The sequence below is a fragment of the Pan paniscus genome, chromosome 7 (genome assembly GCF_029289425.2).
Source record: "Pan paniscus chromosome 7, NHGRI_mPanPan1-v2.0_pri, whole genome shotgun sequence".
Lineage (NCBI taxonomy): Eukaryota > Metazoa > Chordata > Mammalia > Primates > Hominidae > Pan > Pan paniscus.
In genome coordinates, this window is record NC_073256.2 from 108,648,033 (window position 1) to 108,671,607 (window position 23,575).

The 23,575-nt window shown below is 35.1% G+C and overlaps 1 protein-coding gene across 3 annotated transcripts in view; it reads left to right on the plus strand.

Moving 5' to 3' along the window:
- The window catches only part of SLC26A7 (solute carrier family 26 member 7), a 148,757-nt gene that overhangs the window by 32,602 nt on the left and 92,580 nt on the right, over window positions 1–23,575 (plus strand). For all 3 annotated transcript variants that reach the window (XM_003821136.5, XM_055116720.2, XM_055116719.2), the window contains exons 3-4: window positions 7,274–7,384; window positions 13,459–13,631. In XM_003821136.5, coding sequence (XP_003821184.1) covers window positions 7,274–7,384; window positions 13,459–13,631 — 284 coding nt within the window. The remainder of the gene's footprint in view (window positions 1–7,273; window positions 7,385–13,458; window positions 13,632–23,575) is intronic.

Consider the following 23,575-nt stretch of genomic DNA (forward strand, 5'->3'; position numbering starts at 1 on the left):
TTAAGCATACCTTTTCAGCTGTTTATTGATGTTTTACATTGGAAAGTTGTACATCTTTTGTTGGTATTTGCTAGCTGATATCTCTTTGGGAGTTCTTATTTTTTAGTCACACTTATTGAGGTAAAATTTGCACATGATTACTTTTTTCAGCTTCTCAGCTAACTGAGGCCATCATTTTTCATTCAGGTGTACTCACTGTTAGATTCAGTTTGATCTACTCCCTTTGGTTATTTTGAGAACCAAAATAGAACTAACCACTTAAGTTAGTTCTAATCAGGGTATGTGTTCTCTCAGCACCTACATCAACCTGGCCATTAGGCTCTCTCAAGCAGGAATGAACAAGAAGCTGTTCAAGGGAAGGCAGATTCTGTCTTTGTAGGCAGAGGCCAGTCAGCTGAGGTTTGAGAAGACATTTCTAGGATTGAGTAGAAGGCTTCTCTGACTACGGAATTTCAACGTGTTGCTGCAGTTCTTCTCTAGAGCCACAGGATGGAACGACCCCTCCCAGGCAACAGCAGGCCGATGAGACAGCAGTTCTCTGAGGAAACTTGTATGCTTCTGCTGGCCAAAATCCTCCTCCTTTCTCCCTAATCAATGGCAAAATCCTAGTTTTTGCTGAGCTTGAGGAGGTGCAAGCTCTTTCCTCTGTCATTAGGTCTGTTGGATTTCCTCTGGCACCAAAGAGAATGCAGCTAAGCACTTGTGATTGTGGCATCAACTTTGACTTCAGATGCTCCTTCCTAGCCCTGCCAATTCTAACCTGATTGTTGTCTTACAACACAGAGGAAGTTGAGGGAAACAGAAGGTCTCGTAGTTTCCAGGTCCTATCACCCTGAATCTCAGGTAAGTTCTTACTACTTAATACTGAAGACTCTTTACCATCTAATTTCATCACCTGGCACTTTGTCACATGTGTCCTTTTTGCTGAGCATACCAAATGGCTTTACATTCCAGGTGAGCTAAGCAAACATTTTCAGAATGCTGTGCCTTTGAACACATTTCTTCTACCTAAATTTGTCTCCTCCTCAGGCATCTACTCTTCATGCTTTTTTGTTCATCTGTTACTCCTCATTCAGCACTCAGAGTAAGCATTTCTCCTTTTTGTAAGACTAACTGGGATCCAGTCATTAATTCCCCCTTTATTGTTTAGTTATTTTTAGTAGCAAAAAATTTAAAAAAATCATTCATGTTTCCATGAAACCATAAATGTGAGCTAAAAACATTCTAGAACTTTTGTGTAAGGAAAACTCGACTTTTAGAAGAAGGGTATCTGACTCAAGATTTTTATCTTTCCACTCTCCTAGTGTTAAGGGATTCAAGATATTTCCACCATCTTTTTCAGAGCCAGAGAATATATGAGATAAACTTAAAAATACAGAAAGAGAAGGGGAGAAGTCCAGGAGGGGAGAGAGGGGGGAAGTGAAAGATGGGGAAGGGAGAGAGGAATAGGGAGAGGGAGAACAGAATTTGTACGACACCTTCATGTTTCCTGAGGTAGCTATTCCTATTTTCTAATTGTTACCTAGAAAAGTGCCTCAGGTTCACCTTCTTTTCCATTCCTCTTGTTCATAAAAGATGTCCTTTCATTTTCATTGAAAAGGCTACTCATCAGGACCTTAACTGGGTGATCAAAGAATGTAGCACAGGATTGAATCTTTCATTTCTTTTCTTTCGGTCTTCTTGTTGGTATTTTCTCCAAATTCATAACTCTTACTCTTTCTCTCATGGAAATTATTGGTACTTAGCCTTTATTCTTTGGGATGAGAACTTTAAAGTGCTTCTCTCCTTAGCCATTCTAGGCTTAAGTTTTTAAATGCAAGCAAAAATAACTCTGAAGCTCAATATTCACGACATCACTCTGCCATCTCCACTCCCAACTCTCAGGTACTTAGAAGAAATACTTAAGCTTTTGTCATTGGCTGCCTTTTATTCATATGAAATATCTTTACTGAGGGGGTGTTAGTTGGATAATACTATGAATTGTTGAGTGATAAGACTTATTAGGACAAGAATTTTGGCTTTGCTTTTAAAATAAATTTCTCAAATCCTAGAGTTCCTTTTCTACCATTGCCAAATGCAGTAATCCATCTGTGAGCCCAATATTTAGAACTAACTGAAAAGCATTGCTTGGTTTTGGTTTGGCAACTTAAAAAAAATGAATACAGTACTTTAACATGATTTTGAGAAATATATGTATATACATATATAGATATATACATATAGATAGAAACTAGCCAAACTAAAAGTTTTCCGTTTTTGTAGAAGATATTTAGTTTTCTATTTTTGTAGAAGATAGCGGAAATTTATAATTGTTTTTCTGAGTGGTAATTTCTCTGTCATTGGTCACAAATAAGGTGGGTTAGATCATCTGGGAAGAGGCACTGTGTTCTTATTCCCCAAAAATGTGGTGAATACCCTAACAGCAACTCTGGTTAGAAGCAGGCTGGGAGTATAGGCCAGGAGCCTTTAGGGTTTTACCTGAGCTAGTCAGCCTAGTCAGTCATCTTGATATTTTGCAAATATTTTCTTTCTTGTGCACCAGAGATTGGAGAGACTAAGGAGACAATTAAATTGTGTTTCTTTTTGTGGAAACTTAATTCTACAAAGCTTTAAAAGACTAACCACAGTTCCAAATATGATTGGCCTATCTTTATTCACATTTGTTTTTAGACATTGAACAGGCTTCATCTCCTAAAAGTTACAGATATTGAGCCCTAAGAATATTGCCTTGAGAATCCTGCTAACACAATTTCTAGTGTTGGTACCATGTATAGCAGAGATTGGATGAAACTTTAACTCTTTCATCTGAGTATTAAGCAAGCAGTTCCTTAAAAGACTATCTTTACATTTAGCAACATAACCTCATAAACTTCTTTGGAAACTAAATTTCATTGGTGCTACTTTTATGATTCCTAATACAAAATTTAAATGATATTATAGAGATTTGGGGATTATGAATTAGAAGTACAAAGGTTGTAATATTATTTAATATTTATTAAGCACAATTGATTTGATCCTGTGCAGAAAGTGAGGTTGAACTCTCCAGCATCAAGTGACCTCTTACTTTCTGTCTCCCTCTAAAAATTGTCACCTGAATTAGTTGTGTAGGGTGACCATAATAAAGTACCAAACAGGGTGGCTTACACCACAGGAATTTATTCTTGAGGCTAGAAGCCCAAAATTAAGGTGTTGACAGGTTTGGTTTCTTCCGAAGGCCATGATGGGAGAATCTGTTCCATGCCTCTTCTCTAGCTTCTGGTGGTTTGCTGGCAAGCTTTGACATTCTTTTGCATCTGGAAACAGCACTTCAATCTTCACATGATGTTCACACGCCTTCATTTTCACGTGGCATTTGCACGACTTCCTTGTCATGTGGTGTTCACATGCCTTCATCGTCATGTGGCGTTCACACGCCTTCATCTTCATGTGGCATTCACATGCCTTCATCATCACATGTGTTTTCACATGCCTTCATCTTCACATGGTGTTCACATGCCTTCATTGTCACATGATGTTCTTCCTGTGTGCTTGCATGTCTCTTCACATGGTCTTCTTTTATAAGGACACCAGTCATATTGCATTAGGGTCCTACCCTATTCCACGATGAGCTCATCTTAACTAACTATGTAAGATATGACCTTTTTCCAAGTAAGATCACATTCTGAGGTACTCAGGGTTAGGAGTTCAACATATAAATTTTAGGGGAACACAATTCAACCCATAAAGCATAAAGAAGTGCTTTATGAAGATGATAGACATTTCTGGGGCAGTAAATTCTACTGTAATAGCTGCTCCTTTGAATTGTGTTAGCTCTAGTTTTCTGGGTCATATTTGAAGCTCCATAACCAATGGCTATAGTCTATAAAATATTGTTGGTCTTGTATTCATATCTGAGAGGAACAAAACTAGTGCTTCTAAGTCCTAGCTGTCTGATCTTACAATAAAAAGGTAAGGCTGCTAGGCCAACAAAACATAGAGTATCTAACAGAGGGGTTTTCTATGTGTAATTGTAGCACCAATTTCTAACTTCAGATACATTACTCAATTTCTAAACTCCATGTGTTTCTTTGGTTTTCTGAATACTTGCTATAATGTCATGTAAATCTAAATAAACTAGTCTGAAACTGAAATAAAAATCTGAATTTTAATATATAAATCTTCTCTGTGATAAATAGTTCACTTTCTCATCACTAGTGATTGAGTCACTTTCTAGTGATCTCAGCCAAAAGATTATAATAGGAGCAGAGCCAGAGATTGAGCTACTTACCTGCTTTCATGGCCCTTCTTGGTCTGGGGTCAGGCACTGTGCCTAGGGAAGCCAATCTCAGCACAGCGTGGGTTGGAGGGACAAGGCATACTGGTGGCAAATGTTCAGTTTCACACTAAGGGCTTCTCGAAAGGTTGGTAGTGTTCACAAACCCTGAGACTATTGGTGATTTTGATATGGGAATCTAGAATTTCTTCTCCTGTAACCATTATCATACCTACAAAGCATGTTTTCTTAAAAATTTCATTTTTCAAAGTCTTCTCGTGACCATTCTTTTGTGGCTGTATCAGCCTTACATTACCATTAAATAATTGTCCCTCTAAAAATAATCAGCCATGTAAAGATTTCATCCATCCCCTCAGCCATCCTCTTTTGAGACCCATTAGCCTAACACTGTGTCTATTCCTTGATACTTTTGTTTTTGTTGCTTTTGCTCTTATCTAAATTAGATTAAGTTACATAAGTATCTGTCGGCATTTGCAATATTTTTCCCCAAAACAATAGCATTAGAGAGTTGTAATTTTGCTCTTATTTGAATTGAAAGCCATGTTTTATTACAGAGAAAGTAGAGATAATTCTGCTAATTGGTTAGCGACTTATTAAGATATTCACTATTTTGGGGGGACTTAACATATTTTAGCTTGTGTGAATGTGTGTGTATGTGTGTGCACATGCACATGTATGAGACTATGTAACCAGTTTATATTATGAACCAGAATAATAAATGAATCAGAAAAAGGAAACTTTATCCAGCTGTCTCTCCTTTTTTTGAGGTATGTGTGTGGGGGCTGGTCTTGAGCCTTGTAGTTCTTATTTGTGGAAAGGATACTTGATGTTTTACAGTACTGTATATCTGAATTAGTTCATTCCTCCTGTGTTTTGGCCATTGTTCATTGCCACATTAAGAGAGAAATGGGTTTCCATTGAGGGCGAATGATATTGTTGTTTAAAGTAAAATTTCAATATCAGTGTAATATGAGATAAAGGAAATGTCTACCTGATTTCTGGTCTTGGAGATTGTTGTAGAAGAATCTCCTGACATGATATTTTGTATTTAATTTACAGGTCTAGAGACCGTTGAAAAATTAAATATATTTTACTTGATTATTCCCACTTTAATTTGATAGGAACATGAGATCTGGGAAAATCCAGTTTTTAAACTAAGTTTGTTATAGATTTTATTTGGGATAAACACAGAGAGAGATGACTGTTATTGTAATAAGGCAGACAGATAAGCAGGAGGTAGCTATTCACGCTATTCACATGGTAAGATAAGAGGGTCCAGCTGCTTCCAGCTTTATGTTACATTTGCCTGTTGCAAGCAGAGCAGCCAAATGGGTCTACCTCTGAACAATTTTGATCCTGTCAGTATTGACCACATTTATCAGAATGTTGTGTCCATATGATTAATCCAGGAGCTTTTGCTAAATATGCCTTTCTTCTCCACCACTGATTTAGTCAATCTGTGATCTTATAAAGTGCGAGCTACATTTTTTTCTTGCTCAGGAACACTCTGCATTTCTGTCTCTTAATAGATAACTTTTATCAGGTAACTTATTCTGAAAAATGGATGAGAAAAAGTTGTTTTCTAGCTTTTCATATGGCTGATGTAAACAGTATATTTTACAAAGTTGCTTACACTAAAAATGCCAAAAGGTGCTTCTTGGTAGAGGTGGGGAAATATTTAGCCTGCCAATACTAATGAAGCTTCAAGACCTGCCCCTTAACACCATCCTTTCTACCTCTCACCGTGCCTTTATGAAATTCTAGAACAGCCTCTGCCACTGACTCTTCTATAATCACTTTTATCATATTTTCACCAGACTGTAGGGATACATTACCAGCAAACAAGCAACCCAGATGGTTTTTAAAAAGAAGAAAGGAGTGGTCATTGGTTAACTTTTCATGTATTTTAAATGCAGCAAAAGTGGCTTCTACTGCTTGAAAAATATCTGAAAGATAACTATGGAGCTTATTAAGAAGGGAATTTCATTTAATTTAAAAATGGTAAAAGCTCAACAGTAAAAATTATTGATATTAGAATCAGACAGCCAGGCTTTATAGTGTGAATAATTACCTGCCTCATATTCAGAGACTCCAGAATCTAATGCCTCCTCCATTCTCAAGTCTCTTTGTAACATGTAAAGTCCTTTATGCCCAATTTAATGGAAACATTTGAATGAATTTGTCGTTCCAAGGATCAGCCACAATCAAGATAATTTTATGAACCCTTACTTGTAGATATTTTGGTCACGTTGAAACCACCAGTGGTCATTTAGACATGTCTAAGAAAATTTTCTATGTGCATGTATCATACCAACTATGTAGGCAATAGTCTTTACAAGGAATAAAAATTAACAGTTATGAATTATTTCTTACTCCTTGAGTAAGAAAAGTTGATTTCTTTTTCCACTCTAAGACACTGTACCTGAAATATAAGCCAAGGTCCCATTAGTTGGGAAGCACATGGGTTTATTCATCGGCCCTACCACTGTGACACACAGTCTCAAGCTGGCTGTGCAGCTGGCCAACCAGCCAATGTTGAGTATGCGTCCTTTTTGTCCAGCCCTAGTTCCCCTTCCATTTCAGGCTTCTCATCTGTCAGGGGTAAATCTTCTAGTCTCGCCTATCTTACAGATGCTATTGTGCACATAAAATTATACATGTGAAATGCTTCTAAAATTTTAGTGTGCCTGGAGATATTTTACAATGTTACTGTCCAATCTACCATTCAACAGGAAGACTCTCTGAACCACCGTTTTTTGTAGACATCTCTGCAATCAAAGGAAAAAGCATTAGTCCAAAAATAATGGTTTTTGGAATCATAAAAATGAACTAAAGCGTGAATTTTCTTTTATTTAGGGCAATAATGCTAGACTCTTGTTGAGCAAGTAGAATAAAGTATGATTCATTTTGTCTATAAGTAAATCAATACCTATTCTTTTGTGTAACAGACTGTGTCTTGGGGTTATAAGGTGGTTTTAATTACCCTAGTCTTCTTCACAGGATTGGCCTTTGCTGTTCTCTCATCTGTGCACCCAGTGTTTGGTTTATATGGGTCTCTGTTTCCTGCCATAATTTACGCCATATTTGGAATGGGACATCATGTTGCCACAGGTAATAATTCCTATGTTTATGCTTCTAATGTTACTCGCAAAAGAGACTTAGTGATTATTACTGATTGCATCTCCTTAGCAGTGTTAATGTCACTGCTGAAAACCAGAGCAAATATTAGAGGAAGATATTTACTCTCCATGCATCGGATAGTCAATATACACTGTGGTTTATTGCTATATTACTGTGTAGGCAAGATAATTGCTAAGGATTCTTTGCATTTTTGAGTTGCAAAGATTCCACAAAAGAAGGGAGATGGGGCGTGGTAGTACACGCCTGTAGTCCCAGCTACTCGGGAGGCTGAGGCAGGAGAATCGCTTGAACCTGGGAGGTGGAGGTTGCAGTGAGCTGAAATTGCGCCACTGCACTGCAGCCTGAGTGACAGAGCGAGACTCTGTCTCAAGAAAAAAAAAAAAGGAAGGGAAATGTTCTGAATTTACAATGAAACGAGAGAAAGTAAGTACTTGGGAGGTAAGACTACATAAAATATAGCTACTCAAAAAACAGTGAAAAATATTTTACGTGTATTTGATATGTGGACTAAATGATGATCTTCAGGTTTATTCCAGGCTAGTTTATACAATGCTCTTTATTTGGTGTAACTCTAACCTTACCTACCTCTATATTACCAAAGAAAATATGAGGGGTGATTTGGTATTAGATAAACCTGGGTGCATATCTTATTTGTTGTTTGCTATTTACATGGTCTTAGGCAAAATTTTAAGCTCCATTGCTGCTTTCTTGATAGCAAAATTACCTTCCAAATTCTAATGATTATAGTGAGAACTAGATAATTGATATACAGTGCCTAATTTAATACTTGCTACATAATAAGATTTAATAAAGTTAGCTATTATTATTATTACAAAAATGGTATCTTAGTCTTAACTATTAAGGAAATAATAAAATAATTTTAACTAAAAATATCTATAGAGACATTTCTATTTATTTGGGGATTACATGATCTCAGGCTCTAAGTAATAATATTTCTTGACCATTTCTTCAATGGTCATTTTGTGTTATTGATTGTATCAGTTTTCTGTTGCTGCTGTAACAAATTACCATAAGTTTGGTGCTTAAAACAAGATAAAGGTATTACTCTACAGTTCTGCAGCTCAGAAGTCTGAAATGATATTCACAGGACTAAAACTAAGGTGTCAGCAGGGCTGTGTTTCTTTCTTGGGGGCTCTAGGGGCAATCCATTTTCTTGACTTTTCTAGTTTCTAGAGGCTTCCTGCATTCTTTGGCTCATGGACCTTTCAACCATGTGATATGTAAACATGCAGTGTCGCATCTTCAAATTCTCTTTGACTCTGATCTTTTGCCTCCATTTTCCATGTTTAAAGGACACTTGTGATTACATTGGGCACACCTGGATAATCCAGGCTGCTCTTCTTATTTTAAGATCAGCTGCTTGGCAACTTTAATTCATCTGCAATGTTAATTCTCTCTTACCATATAGCATAACATACTCACAGGTTCTGGGGATTAGGATGGGAACATATTTGAGAGGTCATAATTCTGCCTACTACATTGATACATATATTTTCTGTTAACATAACATTTTATTTATGTAGATTTGGCTTTTTAAATCCATTAATTTTGTTATGAGGAAAGGAACAACACTTATCAATCACTTACAACATTTCTGCCTAAAGTGCGGCTCATGAACCAGCAGGTTCAGCATTATGTAGGAGCTTGTTAAAAGTGCAAAGCCTTTATTTCCATCTCAGGCCTACTGAATTAGAGTCAGAACTTTCATAAGATCTCTGTTTTTATTTAATTTGTAGGTAATATAGTATATATATGTATTTATATGTTTATGCATATTTGTGTACGTATATATATTTAAGTTTGAGAACCATGGATGTTCTATTTATTAGGTACTTTATTAAGAGTTTTACATATGTTATTTTATTTTGTTCTAGCATAAGCCTTTTAAATAGATATTATTACCTTTACATTGCAGGTGAAAAGAAAACACTAAAATTCAGAAAGTTTCTGTGAGATCACAGATTAAAAGTCACAGGTGCATGGATTGCAACCCAGGTGCGACCAAATCTAAAGCACAAGCTTTTAACTTTACAACTCACTGTTCAAGAATAAGCTTTTCTTTTGTATTGATGCAAAAAAGAGAAAAGCACAATAATTAATTATAAATTATTAAAGCCTATTTTTCAATTATCTTGCTTCCTAATTTCCTAACGATTTCTTTTCATTTTTCAAAACATTTAAACATATCCTTAGCAATAAAAAAGTTGTTTTAATACTAACCTCTAAAAACATTTTCTCTGTTAAACCCAAGATAAAAGAAAAAGGCAAAACAAGTTTGTCCAATACACCATAATTGCTTTAAGAAAACAAAAATACACAATTTGAACATACTTAAATACATACTTACACAAAATATTTGATGTATTTCCCTTCTGTTAAGTCGAATGGGCTACCACACAATAAATGCTAGAGACATTTTATTTCTGCATTTGTACTTCACCAAAGACAGTCAGCTGGGCCTTCCTATTAGTTTTTTATCCCAGTATTTAGGATTCTTTGGGTCATTAAAAAATAAATGATAGGCTGGGTGCGGTGGCTCACACCTGTAGTCCCAGCCATTTGGGAGGCCGAAGCAGGCAGATCACAAGGTCAGGAGATCAAGACCATCCTGGCTAACACAGTGAAACCCTGTCTCTACTAAAAGTACAAAAAATTAGCTGGACGTGGTGGCGGGCACCTGTAGTCCCAGCTACTCAGGAGGCTGAGGCAGGGAGAATGGTGTGAACCCGGGAGGCAGAGCTTGCAGTGAGCCGAGATGGCGCCACTGCACTCCAGCCTGGGCGAGAGTGCGAGACTGTGTCTCAAAAAAAAAAAAAAAGAAGATAATTTTCCCTTATTTTGCAACATATATATGTCAGGGAAAATAGACTAATTATGTTTTGACCTTCCTTTAATCTTGGACATAGGGACTGAGTGTCACCAATAAGTTACTGCAAATTAATATACAGAACATACTTCTCTTTAAAATAATTTAATTTTGATGCATATGCATCCCACTTCCACAGTATTATTAAGATATTGATGTTACTTTCATGAAGAAAAATTACTTTATTTGGGATTTTGCCTTCAATTTAGATGGCTGGAATGCAATGCTGACTTACTAAATACAATAATAAATTATGTTAGAGGCATCTTTAAAAGTAAACAATTCATAAAATCAGAGTATAAAGACATGAAACATGCTGTTTTGCTCAACAATGTGAACTTTCTTATTTTAATTTAAAATAGGCTTTTTTTTTTAAAAAAAGGAATAAATCAGTTGATTACTTTTTGTGGCTTGCAAAGAACATATATTGGAATAAATACACAACAGTAAAAAACCTGGGTATTAATCCAATGGCAACAGCATTGTTGTAGGAACCAATGTGAGACAATTGGATAATCTTAATTTTTCTCTAAATTAGGGAAATTTATTTAAAGAGCAAAGTTTAACAATTTAGAGAGGATATTGTGAAGACTATATAAGGCACTTTTCAGAAGCAAAAATAAACAATTATTTACTGATGAATTATAATATGATAGGACTTGAGATAGTGTTTTTTTAAAATATAAAATCTCATTTATTCTCTATCAAAATTTTGTAATAGATATTTTATCATCATTTTACAAATAAGGAAGCTGAGAGAGGTTAGGTAACTTGACCAAGATCAGAGGTTCATATTAAGTAGAACTGGGATTCGAACTTGGCTCTATTTAACTCTAGGGCTCATATTCACTTCCTATGAGACCCTGTGACCCACAGTACTGTTGAGCTATCAGGTAGAAGTAGTGGTATATAAGGGTACCACTAATAGGCTGAAAGCCTAACCAGGGTAAAATGTTGAGCAAATGAGGCAAAGATAGAGAATTAGTAGAGAGGAGACAAAGACAAAGAAGAGACCTATAAATAGATAATGTAGAATGTCATCCACAACAGCCACACATATTCACTGGCATTCCCACTTCCCTTGATTGGCCTTCATTATCTCAGAAACAGCAAAGCATTATCCTTGCTAAAGAAGCAGTACTCCCATGTCCACATTGGCATGGTGGATATGCCTGTACCCATTGCTGGCAAGTCCTCTCTCTGGAGGTGTTCTTGCAATATGACTCACACGCAGGTGAAGCTTCCTTTTGTTCCCCTAACAAGGCCTTTTAGATGGCTTTCTCTTTTACTGCTCGATTCCTTCCCATCTTCCTCCAAATCCCAGGAAAAACAGGCCTAAAATAAAAAATTAACTCATCTATATGTTTTTAAAAAATTCTGTAGTCAATTTGTTCAGTGGCGTTTGTACAAAACATTTTGCTCTGTGCTCTAGGAGATTTAGACACCAAAAGACAAACTCCTTTACTCTCAGAAGTATCTGTTTTGATCTCCCGAGCATCGTGTTGTAATATACCCTCGGAAATATGTCCTATCAAGAGCAGATTCTATGGTGAATATTCTCTACTTGGTATTTCCCATCCTGGGTGCTAGAATCTCATTTCTAATAAGTTATATTACATTAGTTTCTTGATGTACTCTTAATTTAGTACTTTATGATAAGGACAGTGGTCATGATTTATTGATGATTTATTGAGAATGACATCTCACTAAAAGAATGTTATTCAATCTGCTGTCTGTATTTATGTACCACCAACTCTATGGAACAGAGAAAAACATACAATGATAGACCATAACAGAGCATTCTGACTTTAGTCTTATTAAAAATTATATGAATAGCTACCATTTATCAGGTGTTAACTACATGTCATCTTCTATGATATGTGCTATATTACATTATTTAAGCCTCATAACAATCCCATTGGGTGAGGAATGCTGTTTATAGACAAAAATATTGAGGTGACAGTTCTGGGATTTTAGGCCAGGTTTTTTGGAGGCTACAATCATCATGTTTTTCTGAATCCATAGCATGTACTGCCTCTCTTATCTAGTAAGACCAAGGATTGGCTGTGTTGAATTTCCATTGAGACCTGTTTCTGTTTGACTCATGTCTCTCTTGCCTTATGCTGCTTTGTGCATGGTTTGTGTTGGGTTGTCTACATGTTGAAAGGACCCTTTTCATGAAATCTCACTTATGACCAGAAGCAAAGTAAGATCTTCAAGTAATGAGAGCAAATGTTTGCACATTGCTGCAGTTTGTTTCTATAACCCAAATTTGTCAACGCCTCTTTGAGAGAATCAGCATTTCCATGTTCACCAGGCTGCATTCTCAGGCATGCTGTGCCAAGATGAGAGGCTTCAGAACTCTTGACAGGAAGAGGGGAACACACTGAAAATGGTCCCACAAATGTGCAAGGCCATGGCAATTCTTGGAAAATAACACCAAGCCTTATCTAACAACAGTAGACAGAAATGGTATGTTTAATTATTTTATGGGCCACGATATGTTGTTATACAATAATAAAAATATACTCTGCTATGAGACCACAGAAGGTGGAAAGATTAAGCCTAGTTGGGAGGATCTGGGATGGATCCTTATTAGATATGGGATTTGAGCCAGACCTTGAAAAACAAATAGGATTTGCACAGGTAGAATGAAGAAGCAAGCATTTCAGGGAAAAAGCTGAATTTACTGAGGTCTTCATACCTATCATGTCATTTATACTCCCCTTAAATACTGAAATGTAGGCATTATTACTCCCATTTTATGGATAAGACCATTTATATCCAGTGTAATGTGCTTTAGGTCACATTATTGGTAAATTGAGTGGTTGAATTTAAATCCAGGCCGTAATCTTATTTCCTGTACCAGGACATTCTTTATGCCAATCTGCAGAGAGGTGGGAAAATGTCTGAACCAGGAGGGAATAGCAAATAGATGAGTGGCTGTACGTTGAATGAATAAGCATATATGGAGGTAAGTTTCCATTTCATCCATGGAGCGAGGTGAAGAGTGGAGAAGCAAGGCCACAGAGGAGGGGACAGTGTTTCTAACAGATCTGTTTGGTTTCACAATGTAGCTTCGACAGAATCCCACAATTTTTATTGAGCCTTTAAATCGAATTACTAATAGAAGATTCCCCACACCACTTGGTTTCAGGCACCTTTGCCTTGACATCCTTAATATCAGCCAACGCCGTGGAACGGATTGTCCCTCAGAACATGCAGAATCTCACCACACAGAGTAACACAAGCGTGCTGGGCTTATCCGACTTTGAAATGCAAAGGATCCACGTTGCTGCAGCAGTTTCCTTCTTGGGAGGTGTGATTCAGGTAAGTGATACTGACACTTGAGCACAAAGAAAGGGACACAGTGGCATAGGGAAGGCAGCTGGTGTTTTATTTTTATTCTTGTTCATGAATTTGTCTTTATAGGTGGATAAAGGCCTGATGTGTTTTATCATTATGGAAATGCTGTTTAGAGTCATTGCTCTATAAATGCTGGTTGAATGAATGAACTAGAATCAATAAATTGAAGTTACACAGAAACAGTTTTTGGTCTTTTAAGAATGAACTTTCTAAAAAATGTTTCAGAAAATGGAATGAGCTTCCTTGTAAGGCAATGAGGCAATCCCTGTGTCCACACAGTGACTAGGTCGTCACTGTAAGGGAATGTTATAGGAAAAATTCCTGCAATAGGAAGGAGATGTGACCAGATCTCTAGTGTCCTTCCCAGTTTTCAGATTTTATGATGTTATTACTTACATCAGTAACAAATGGTGCTTGGTTTATGCTATAGGTTTGCTGATCTGAGGTCACTGGACTCAGATCTGTACCACCAGCATCGTGTTGCTGCCAAGATTGCTACAGTCTATTTCTTCAAAATATCAGAATATGTAATTTGATGTTTCTAATCAGTCGTCAAAATTAGAAAGCTCAGAGGTGACTATAAAATAAATGTAGACAGGCACTGAATATTAGACATGGAATTGCCTGTTTGATAGCCATTTTTGCTTACTCTCTCATGGTCAACTGAATTATGTGTGCATAAACTTCTTGGGTGGCTGTGTTTTGGGTTGGGAGGCTCTATTTTACACCGTAACATTATTTACAAGGTCAAAGATCTTGTAAACACCAAGAAGGGCGAAAAATAGTTGATGATTGGCTGGAATGATGGTAAGAGAAAACATGTGACCTAAAAGAAAGGAAGCATTAAAATTCTTAGAGTTACATTGCCTTCTAGCTATGTGAAACGGCCGAAAGAATTAAGGATGTAAAATGAAATGAGAATAAGAGCTCATGTCTTCATAGTCCTTGAAAGAAATAGACCATTTGAGTGGCAGCTCATTTGCTTAGGAGACTGACCAGACTGGTGGACCAATCAGTATTTTCTATGGCTTGTATCTGAGCTATCATAAAATAAAAATTAGTTGCCTGGGTACCCTGTAACTTTCAGTTTATTTTTCCAACCATGGATGTCAGCCTATTCTGAGGCTTGCACAGACAGGCTTAGTGGCTTTTCCTCCTTGCCTGGCCTGTGTGAGGCTCTCTGAGATCTGTCATCTATCCCCATCTCAGAAATAATCAGCCCTGTGAACTGGTAGATCAAACATGGATATATTGCCTTGGATTTGGCATAGGTTTTCCTTAATTTCTATTCATTTAAAATAAAAAATCTTTGTATTAACATTGCAAAGATAATATTGTGTCTGTTTTCTGTCCCATTATTTTTTCATTCATATTTCTTTTTGAATTCATGGTTTTTACTAGAGTTGGATATCCTCTTACTCTACAAAGCAGTAAACAAGTAGTTTTAGGTTGTTTAATAGTGTAGTATTAGTTTTAGGTATATATTAGTATAGTAAAAATCTAAGAGTATACATAATTAGCGGTAAGACCTGGCAACCTTCTGCTTAGTCTCATTTTAACCATCTTCTGAAAGTTTGAAACAATCATCAGGTATTCTGTTATTATCTAGTATATTTGGATTATGACTTAAAATGATAACATATAAAAGTCAAAGCCAGGATTCTAACAACATAAAAAATATATGTCTCATTTCCCCGAATGAAACTCCCTAGAATTATAAGAGCAAAGTAGAATATTATTAAAGATAATAAAAATAATTTTGTTTTCATGGCCTTTTATTACATGTAAAATTTGATTCAGAGAGTTGCATATTTTCTCTTATAACTTCATCAAGCATCTGCTTTTCTTCCTCTTTAGCTCTGATCTTGGATATGTGACTTACGTTTTAGCCAATTTTTAAGCAGATGGCTGGACTTTATTTGACCTCCAAACTCTTCTTTCCATTGTCAACTAGAAACTTCAAGAGTTCTGCATCTTTAGGATTTAGCTGCTCAGTCATTTTTCCTTTTATTCCTTCAGATTTGAAATCCACTGAATCAAAGTATCCAGTTTCTACAAACATATGAAGTGTGTGTTTGTCTTGTTTTATTTATTTATTTGTGTATTGTTTTGCTCTTGCTTGCATATTATTTAGTTTCAGGTTGATTTTTTTCTCTCTGAAGATCCAGCTGACAGAATTATTTAGGTTAATAAGATTGTATTGTTAAAGTGTCTGAAACAATCATGTCTGATCTGATTCACAGTTAGAAATGCTCTCACCTGCAAGGAACAGAGAACCCTCCTATCGGAGGCTTACACCATAAAGATATTTATTGCTTCTTGTATTACAGGAAGTTATAGAAGTAAGTTCTGGGGGGGCTTTGGTGTCTGGCAACACATTCAATTGATGAACTAATCAGCTTTCTGTTATTACATAATAAGGGCTCCATGACTTATTAGGTGTGTTTTCTTTTTGCCTTCTCTTCTTGTAACTGATAAGTAAGTTTCCCCCACTAAAGTGTAGCTTGTATTTGTCTAAATGTTCCCTACACACAACTCTTTCTCCACTTCTTTACTTGACTTATATTTTTAACATTATTTTAATGATTCTAGTATGTCTATCTCTTCAATTTTAACTTATGCATTTTTTAGAAGAAAGTATAGCATAGAACAATAAATTTCTGATTTTAGTTTGCTCTTTGCCTTTTTTTGCTTTTCCTCCAATGTTTTGTATGTCTATAATATTTTAGTTTGTTTTCTATGTAAGACATTACTTAGAGAACAAAGTTCTTGAGGGTATTAATACGATCTTAAAGCATGTTAAAGTCATCATTGTACCTAGCATAGAACTCTACATGGTAGATTCTCAGAAAACTTGTTGAATTAAAAAATGAATTATCTATTCAGGAACTTGAAAACCAAGAAACATAATGCTAGGTAATAATGATTTTAAAATATAAACTGAGTCTGATGTTTGTTAATTTTAATTATTATTATAGCAAGATGGGACTGTAAAAGAAAGGCACACTCAGAACTGTCACTTCCCTTCCCTAATGCTGCTATGTATGTATATATCTGGATTTTCATTTTGTTAGGAACATCTCTTCAAGATGAATTCCTAGAATGAGATTACTGGGTCAAAAGGTAAATTCAAAACAAAAACAAATGTAGTTATGTTAGACATTGTTAAATTCCCTTCCAAAGGGGTTGTGTCAGTTTACATTCCCATAGCAGTGTATGAGAGTGCCTCAGCCTTACCAACAGAATGTGTTCTCAGCCTTTTGAACTTTAGCCAAGCAGGTGAAAAGTAGTATTCAAGGTAATTTGAGTTTCTTTAATTACGAGTGAGGTTCAACATCTTTTCATATGTTTAAGATAATTTTGTGCTAATTTTGTGAATTGTCTATTTATATTTGTCTCATTTTTCCATCAGAGTTTTAGATTTTTTTCTCTTCAAATTTTAAGAGTTCTTTATATATTATGGATATTAGCCCTTTTTCTGTGATAGATGTTGAAAGTATTTCCTTCTAATTTGGCAGTTGTACTTTGACTTTATTTTACTATGCAAATTTAAAAAATTGTGTTGTCAAATTTATCAGTCGTTTCTTTTACTGCCCATTATTTTGAGTCATTGTTAGCTTTTTTCAACACTGAGTTTATGGAGGAAGTCACCATATTTTTTTTCTAGGCTTCCATGATTTAAGTTATTTTTTTTCTTTTTATATATACATTCCTGATAATTGTGGAGTTTATGCTTGTGAGTGGTGTGTGATATGGATGTAATTTTATTTTTTTCTAAGTTGCTGCCTACTTGTGCCAACAACATTTATTAAAAAGCCCATCTTTACCTCTATAACTTAAGATGCCACCATTATCATTTCCATATGTACTTATATCAATTTTGGGACTTTCTTTGCTATTCTACTGCCCTTTAACTCTATTCTTGTGACTGTAGCACCCTGTTTTATGGAGACTTTATAGAATGGTTTAATGTAGGGTAGGACTAGTCAAGCTTTGTATTTTTAATTTTTGTGTGTCTTCTTGGCTATTCTTGCATGTTTGTTTTCCTTACGAATTTCAGCACCAACTTGCATTGGAGGAAAAGCAAAAAAAAGGCAAAGAGCAAACTAAAATCAGAAATTTATTGTTCTATGCTATGCTTTCTTCTAAAAAATGCGTAAGTTAAAATTAAAGAGATAGACATACTAGAATCATTAAAATAATGTTAAAAAATATAAGTCAAGTAAAGAAGTGGAGAAAGAGTTGTGTGTGGGGAACATTAGACAAATACAAGCTACACTTCAGGGGGAGAAACTTCCTTGTATAAAAAGAAACTTGCTGATACTTTTATTGGGATTGTGTTAAACTGACATCTTTATGATGTTGATTTGTCCTGTCCAAGAACAGAGGATGCCTTTCATTTTGTTCAAATCCAATTTTGTGTTTTTCAGAGTGTTTTAAAATTTTCCTCCTACAGGTTTTGCACATTTTTGTCAAGTTTATTCCCAAGGATTTAATCTTCTTTGTTGCTATTATAAGTGGAGTTTTCTTTACCATTATGTCCTCTGGCTGGCTATTGTTTGTGTCTTTGAAAGCTATTGATTTTTGTATGTTAATTTTGTATCCTGATATCTTACTGAATTCTTTTAGTATTTGAATTAGTTTTATTGTTCATTAATTTGCTAGAATTTTTAAGAGATGTTTTTACTTCTTTACAAAATCATATGACTGGTGATTTCTCTAATCCAATTGCTTTGGGTTTTGCAACCTCTATTATAACATTAGGTAATTGTGAAAACAGTGGGCATTCTTGCCCTTTCATGAGCTTACTTATAATGCTATTAACATCTCCACAAATTATAATGCAGCCCTCATGAATAAAGTTTATATGTCTTGTCATATTAAGAAATTATAAATTGTGTCCTATTTCTGTGTTTTTAATAGAAACTAGAAAAAATCTTGAATATTGCTGAAGCCTTTTCAGCATCTATAGAAATAATCTTATTTTTATTCTCTCAAAACTATCATTTATTATGTTAATAGATTCCCTAATATTGAACCAACTTTAAATTGCAAGAATAAATTCCAGTTGGTCACGGTCTATTTTATTCTTAATGTGGTACTGGATTCTGTTGATTAATTTTCTTCTTTAGTATTTTGCATCATTTTTCTTTAGTGGTACTGGACTGTAGTTTTCTTTCTTGTGCTGTCTTTATCAGGTCTAAGTCTCAATGTTTTACTTTCTTCTTAACGTCCCTTCTCAATGCTTTTCAGCATGTATAGCACTTTTGGAGCATCTAGTACTGGAGGTTTTGTAGAATTCCTCTTTAAAATAATGTTGCCTGGTGCTCTTTTGTAAGATAATTTCTTGATGATCCTCTGCAGTTTCTTCTACAAAAATTGGTCAGTTTAAGCAGCCTAGCTCTAAAATAACCAGAATCGGAAATCTTTATTTTCTTGGAAAATTATATTTTTATCTATCTTTTCAAATGTATTTACATGTAGGTCTTTAAAGTAGTCTGTTGTAATTTTAAAAAAATTTATTGTTTCAATGTTTTACCCTTTGATATTTTCTATTTTTATATTTGTGCTTTTTCCTTTGTTCTTGATCCAGGCAGCTAGTGGTTTTTCTATTTTGTTACTTTTTAAAGAAAACCAGGATTTTGAAATAGTATGTCTACTTTTTTCCTATTTCTATCTCTGCTTTTATCTTTATTATTTCCTTCAATTTACCATTATTTTATTGTTTGGTTGTTGCTCTTCTTCTATTTTTTCCATCTAGGAATTCAATTTACTTGTTTTTTTTTTTCATTTTTATTGATAAAAGCACTTAGTGCTATGAATTTTCCTATGCTAATTGTTTGAAATGTATTCTGTTGATTTTTATATATACTGTGTTTTGCTTCAATATTTTTTAGGAATAAAAATTCTGTGATTTCAGTTTGTATTTCCTCCTTTACCCAAAGATTAAGAGAAGAGTTTTTAATTTTAGGTGGGTGAGTCTTTTTGCTTTTCAGTTTTGTCAATAATTTCTAGTGTTATTTCATTGCAGTCAGGGAGTATTGTTTATAATAGTTTATGTTACCTAATTTACTAACATTTTCCTTCTAACCTAATGTATAATCATTTTTTTGTGAGTGTTTCATGAGCACTTGAGAAAAAATATATAGCCTTGATTATCAGATTGTAAAGATCAGTATATAGCTATTAGGTTCTTCCTTGTTGATTATGATTATTCACTTTTTTGCCTTTTTGATTTTTCTTGCACTGACTGAGAAGGGTGTGTTCATTACTGTAGGCTGCCTTAACTAGAATAATGGAATTGTAGTGGTTTAATTATCTTTTAGGTAAGCTATATATGTTTGTGTCATAAACATAAGACCATCCAATGTCTCTCACTCATTGGCCTTCAGACAAAATAAATAATTTCTGTTTCTCTTCTCTGTTACCACTTGATTTATATTGCTAGTATAAACAAAGTGCACTTATACAACCATAATAATGTAATGTGATAGTTTCTGTGTTGTACATTAGAATACGGGCTTTTTAACAACAGCATTATTGAGGTATAATTGCCATGCAATAAATTTTACATATTTAGAATGTACAATTTGATCTTTTGACAGATGTATATATTCATGAACCCATCATCAAGACAATAAAAATATCTGTAATTTCACAAAATTTTTTCTTGACCATTGTAATCCCACTCCGTTAGCTCCCCTCCTCACCCACTGATCTGCTTTTTGTCACTATGAGTTAGTTTGCATTTTCTAGAATTTTATAAAAATGAATGTAATGTCACTTCCCCTTCTCTTTTTTTTTTTTGGTCTGGTTTCTTTCACTCAGCAAAACTTTATTGCTGTTTATATTGTAGATTTATTGCCATGGTTTTATAACAGTAGGAACTCTTGTGATTAGGACTCATGCAATTTCTGACAGTTCATAATGCAGTGACTGAATTGACTGGTATGATAATCTTATTGTTTCCAGTTCTACCATCTATTTCTAAGGCACGTTGTCTCATAAGAAAGTCTTTTAGTGGAATTGATGCAGTTTTGTACCATTAGTATTACTTTACACAAGGAAAAGACAATTTTTCTAGCTAAAAACAGTAAAAACAGTAGCAGCCAAGAAAGGAATTGCTTGCACACTCACAGTAATGAAATGCTAATTTTAAAATGCCAGTATCAATTAGCATTTCTACTGGGGACACAAACACATAATAAAAGCCAATGCACTTTAAAAACCATTGTTATCTTCTCCCTGTAGCTTTTATTATTCCCTGTGATGGACAATTTGCATATTTGTTTTTCCAAGAGCTTTTCCAAGAGGGGTCTGGGATTGTCTCTTGCCCATTCACCTCTGGAAATTTTCCCAAGCTCTACTTTTCTGAAGAAGCCATAGGACAAGATTTCTGCCATGGGGAAATCTAGTTTGTCTTTTTGATCTTTCTTGCACTGAGAAAGGTGTATTCATTACTGTAGGCTGCCTTCACTAGAATAATGCCATTGTAGTGGTTTGAGTATCTTTTAGTTAAGTTATATATGTTTGTGTCATAAATATATATTCAACAATTATAAAAGTGTGGGTGTTTAGTGACAAAGCCTTGTATTATGATACTAGTGCATTCTGGAGACACATGGTCTTATGTCTTCAAGGATGATAAAAAGACAACTGTAAGCTAAATAGGAGATTCTTCAATTACTTTTGGTGTTGTGCTAAACATTTTCTTGCAAGTTTTAAATAAGAGGATCAGGAGTATAGAAGGGACACAAGATATAAAACTAGTTTATACTGCCTATTCAACACATCGTACTTACTCTTCTCAGAAACATCATCAACTTTCTTCTTTTGTAATGCAGGAGGAGGACAATCTGAAATCTCTTTTGATAATGTTTCACTGTTTTACAACCATTACAGCAGAAAGTCATTACTCTGTTTAATCTAAATCTTTCCATCTGTGTTTGTACCTGGCAAAGCTAAGAAGTAATAAACTTAACCAAGTTAGAATTATAACATTCTTAAAATTATAAAAAACTTTCCTTATGTACAAAAATAATTATATTTATTAGCCTAGTATTTGACAAGCTCTGTTCTAAGCTTACTACATGTATTCATATATTCAATCTTCATTGACATTTTAGGAAAAATTATTTAGGAATAATTCCCTATTATACAGATAAAGATACTGAAGATAAACTGACTGATATAGTTTGGCTCTGTGTTGCCACCCAAATCTCATGTTGGATTATTATAATCCCCAGTGTTAGGAGAGGAACCTGGTGGGAAGTGATTGGATCATGGGGGTGGGTTATTCCCTTGCTGTTCCTGTGATAGTGAGTTCCCATGAGATTTGATTGTTTAAAAGTGTGTGGCGCTTCCTCCTTCTTTCTGTCTCTCTCCTGCCACCATGTGAAGACATGCTTGCTTCCCCTTTGCGCTTTTGCCATGATTGTCAGTTTCCTGAGGCATCCTCAGCCATACTACCTGTACAGCCTGTGGAACTGTGAGTCAACTAAACTTCTTTTCTTTATAAATTACCCAGTCTCAGGTAGTTCTTTATAGCAATGTGAGAACAGACTAATAGAGTGACTTATTTAGAATCTTGTAATTAGGAATTAACACAGTAGGAGTCAGACTCCAGTATACACTTTCTTAACTGCTGCTATGCAGCTTTCTAAACTAGTGTTGACAAAGGAAGCAAGGAAACTTAATCCATCTACTTCTAGGGCCAGGCATTGTTCTAGCTCTTTCCCACATTTTACCTCATTAATAATAGTGGCAGCATGTGTACCGGGCATGTGTCATGTGGCAGGACAATGTTCTTGGCTCCACAACAGTGTGCCTGTCATTCTCTAGGCATGCCAGGCCCCTTCTCATGCTGCTTGTATGACTCCTCTGTGTCTTTCAAGGTTCAGCTCAAACATAATCATCTCAGAGAAGCCTTCCCTGGATCTCTGGACATACTTATATGTGATTCCTCTTACTGTTCCTGTAAGACATTGCTCATGTCCTACCTCATAGGGCTTCTGAATCTACCAGGAAATATTTTTTACACATTTCCCTCCTTTTCTAGACTGTGAGTCTCTATAGAACAGAGACTATTTGTCTCTATAATTCCAACAGCTGGTACTTAATAAATGTGAGTTGATTAAATTGAAGAGGAAAAAGGTCAGTTAAATGTTAGTGGCATCACTATGTTAAATAACCAAAATTAAATTGAGTTTTTTTTCATCTTTCACCGGAAGATAGGGAATGTGTCTGTATCTGTTTAAATTGTAAAACAGTTCTTGATAAACAAGTAGTAATAAACTTATACTTCTCTAATTTGCTCATGGTTATTTTGTTAGATCCATCTAGCTCAAGTGTGCAGACCTAGTCAATAAAATCTCCCACCTTTTCTTATGAATACTTCCACACCTGATGAAAAACAAAAACACAACTACTCTACAACTCCTTACACTTGTGTATTTTAATAATATCATGCTTCCAATCATCCGACTTTATGACTATTGTTTTATTGAGCTCATATTTCTTAGACAAATATGAAACCAGAGGAGTCAAATTGTCTATCCCTAGCAGTTCTGACTTTCATAATATCTAGCATCAGAGGCTAGTTTTTTCTTGAAGTGTCTGAGAACTGAAAAGATTATGGTTCTGCCTTCAACCATGTAATTCCCAATAAAGATGATTCTAAATTCCAGTGAATTTCTGATATATTACACAAAACTTAGATAGACATTTCCTGAACATATGATTAGTTTGTCTGTGGAGTAATGTGTACTTGGCTCATCTCTCTGCTCTCCATTCCTGCTCTGTCTAGTTTAGGTGACTTTTTCCTTTTTCCTTTACTATTCCTGTTATACCAACACTTTAAATGGCCATTCTATCATGAGATCAATCCTACCAAAGCACAGCTCTCATGT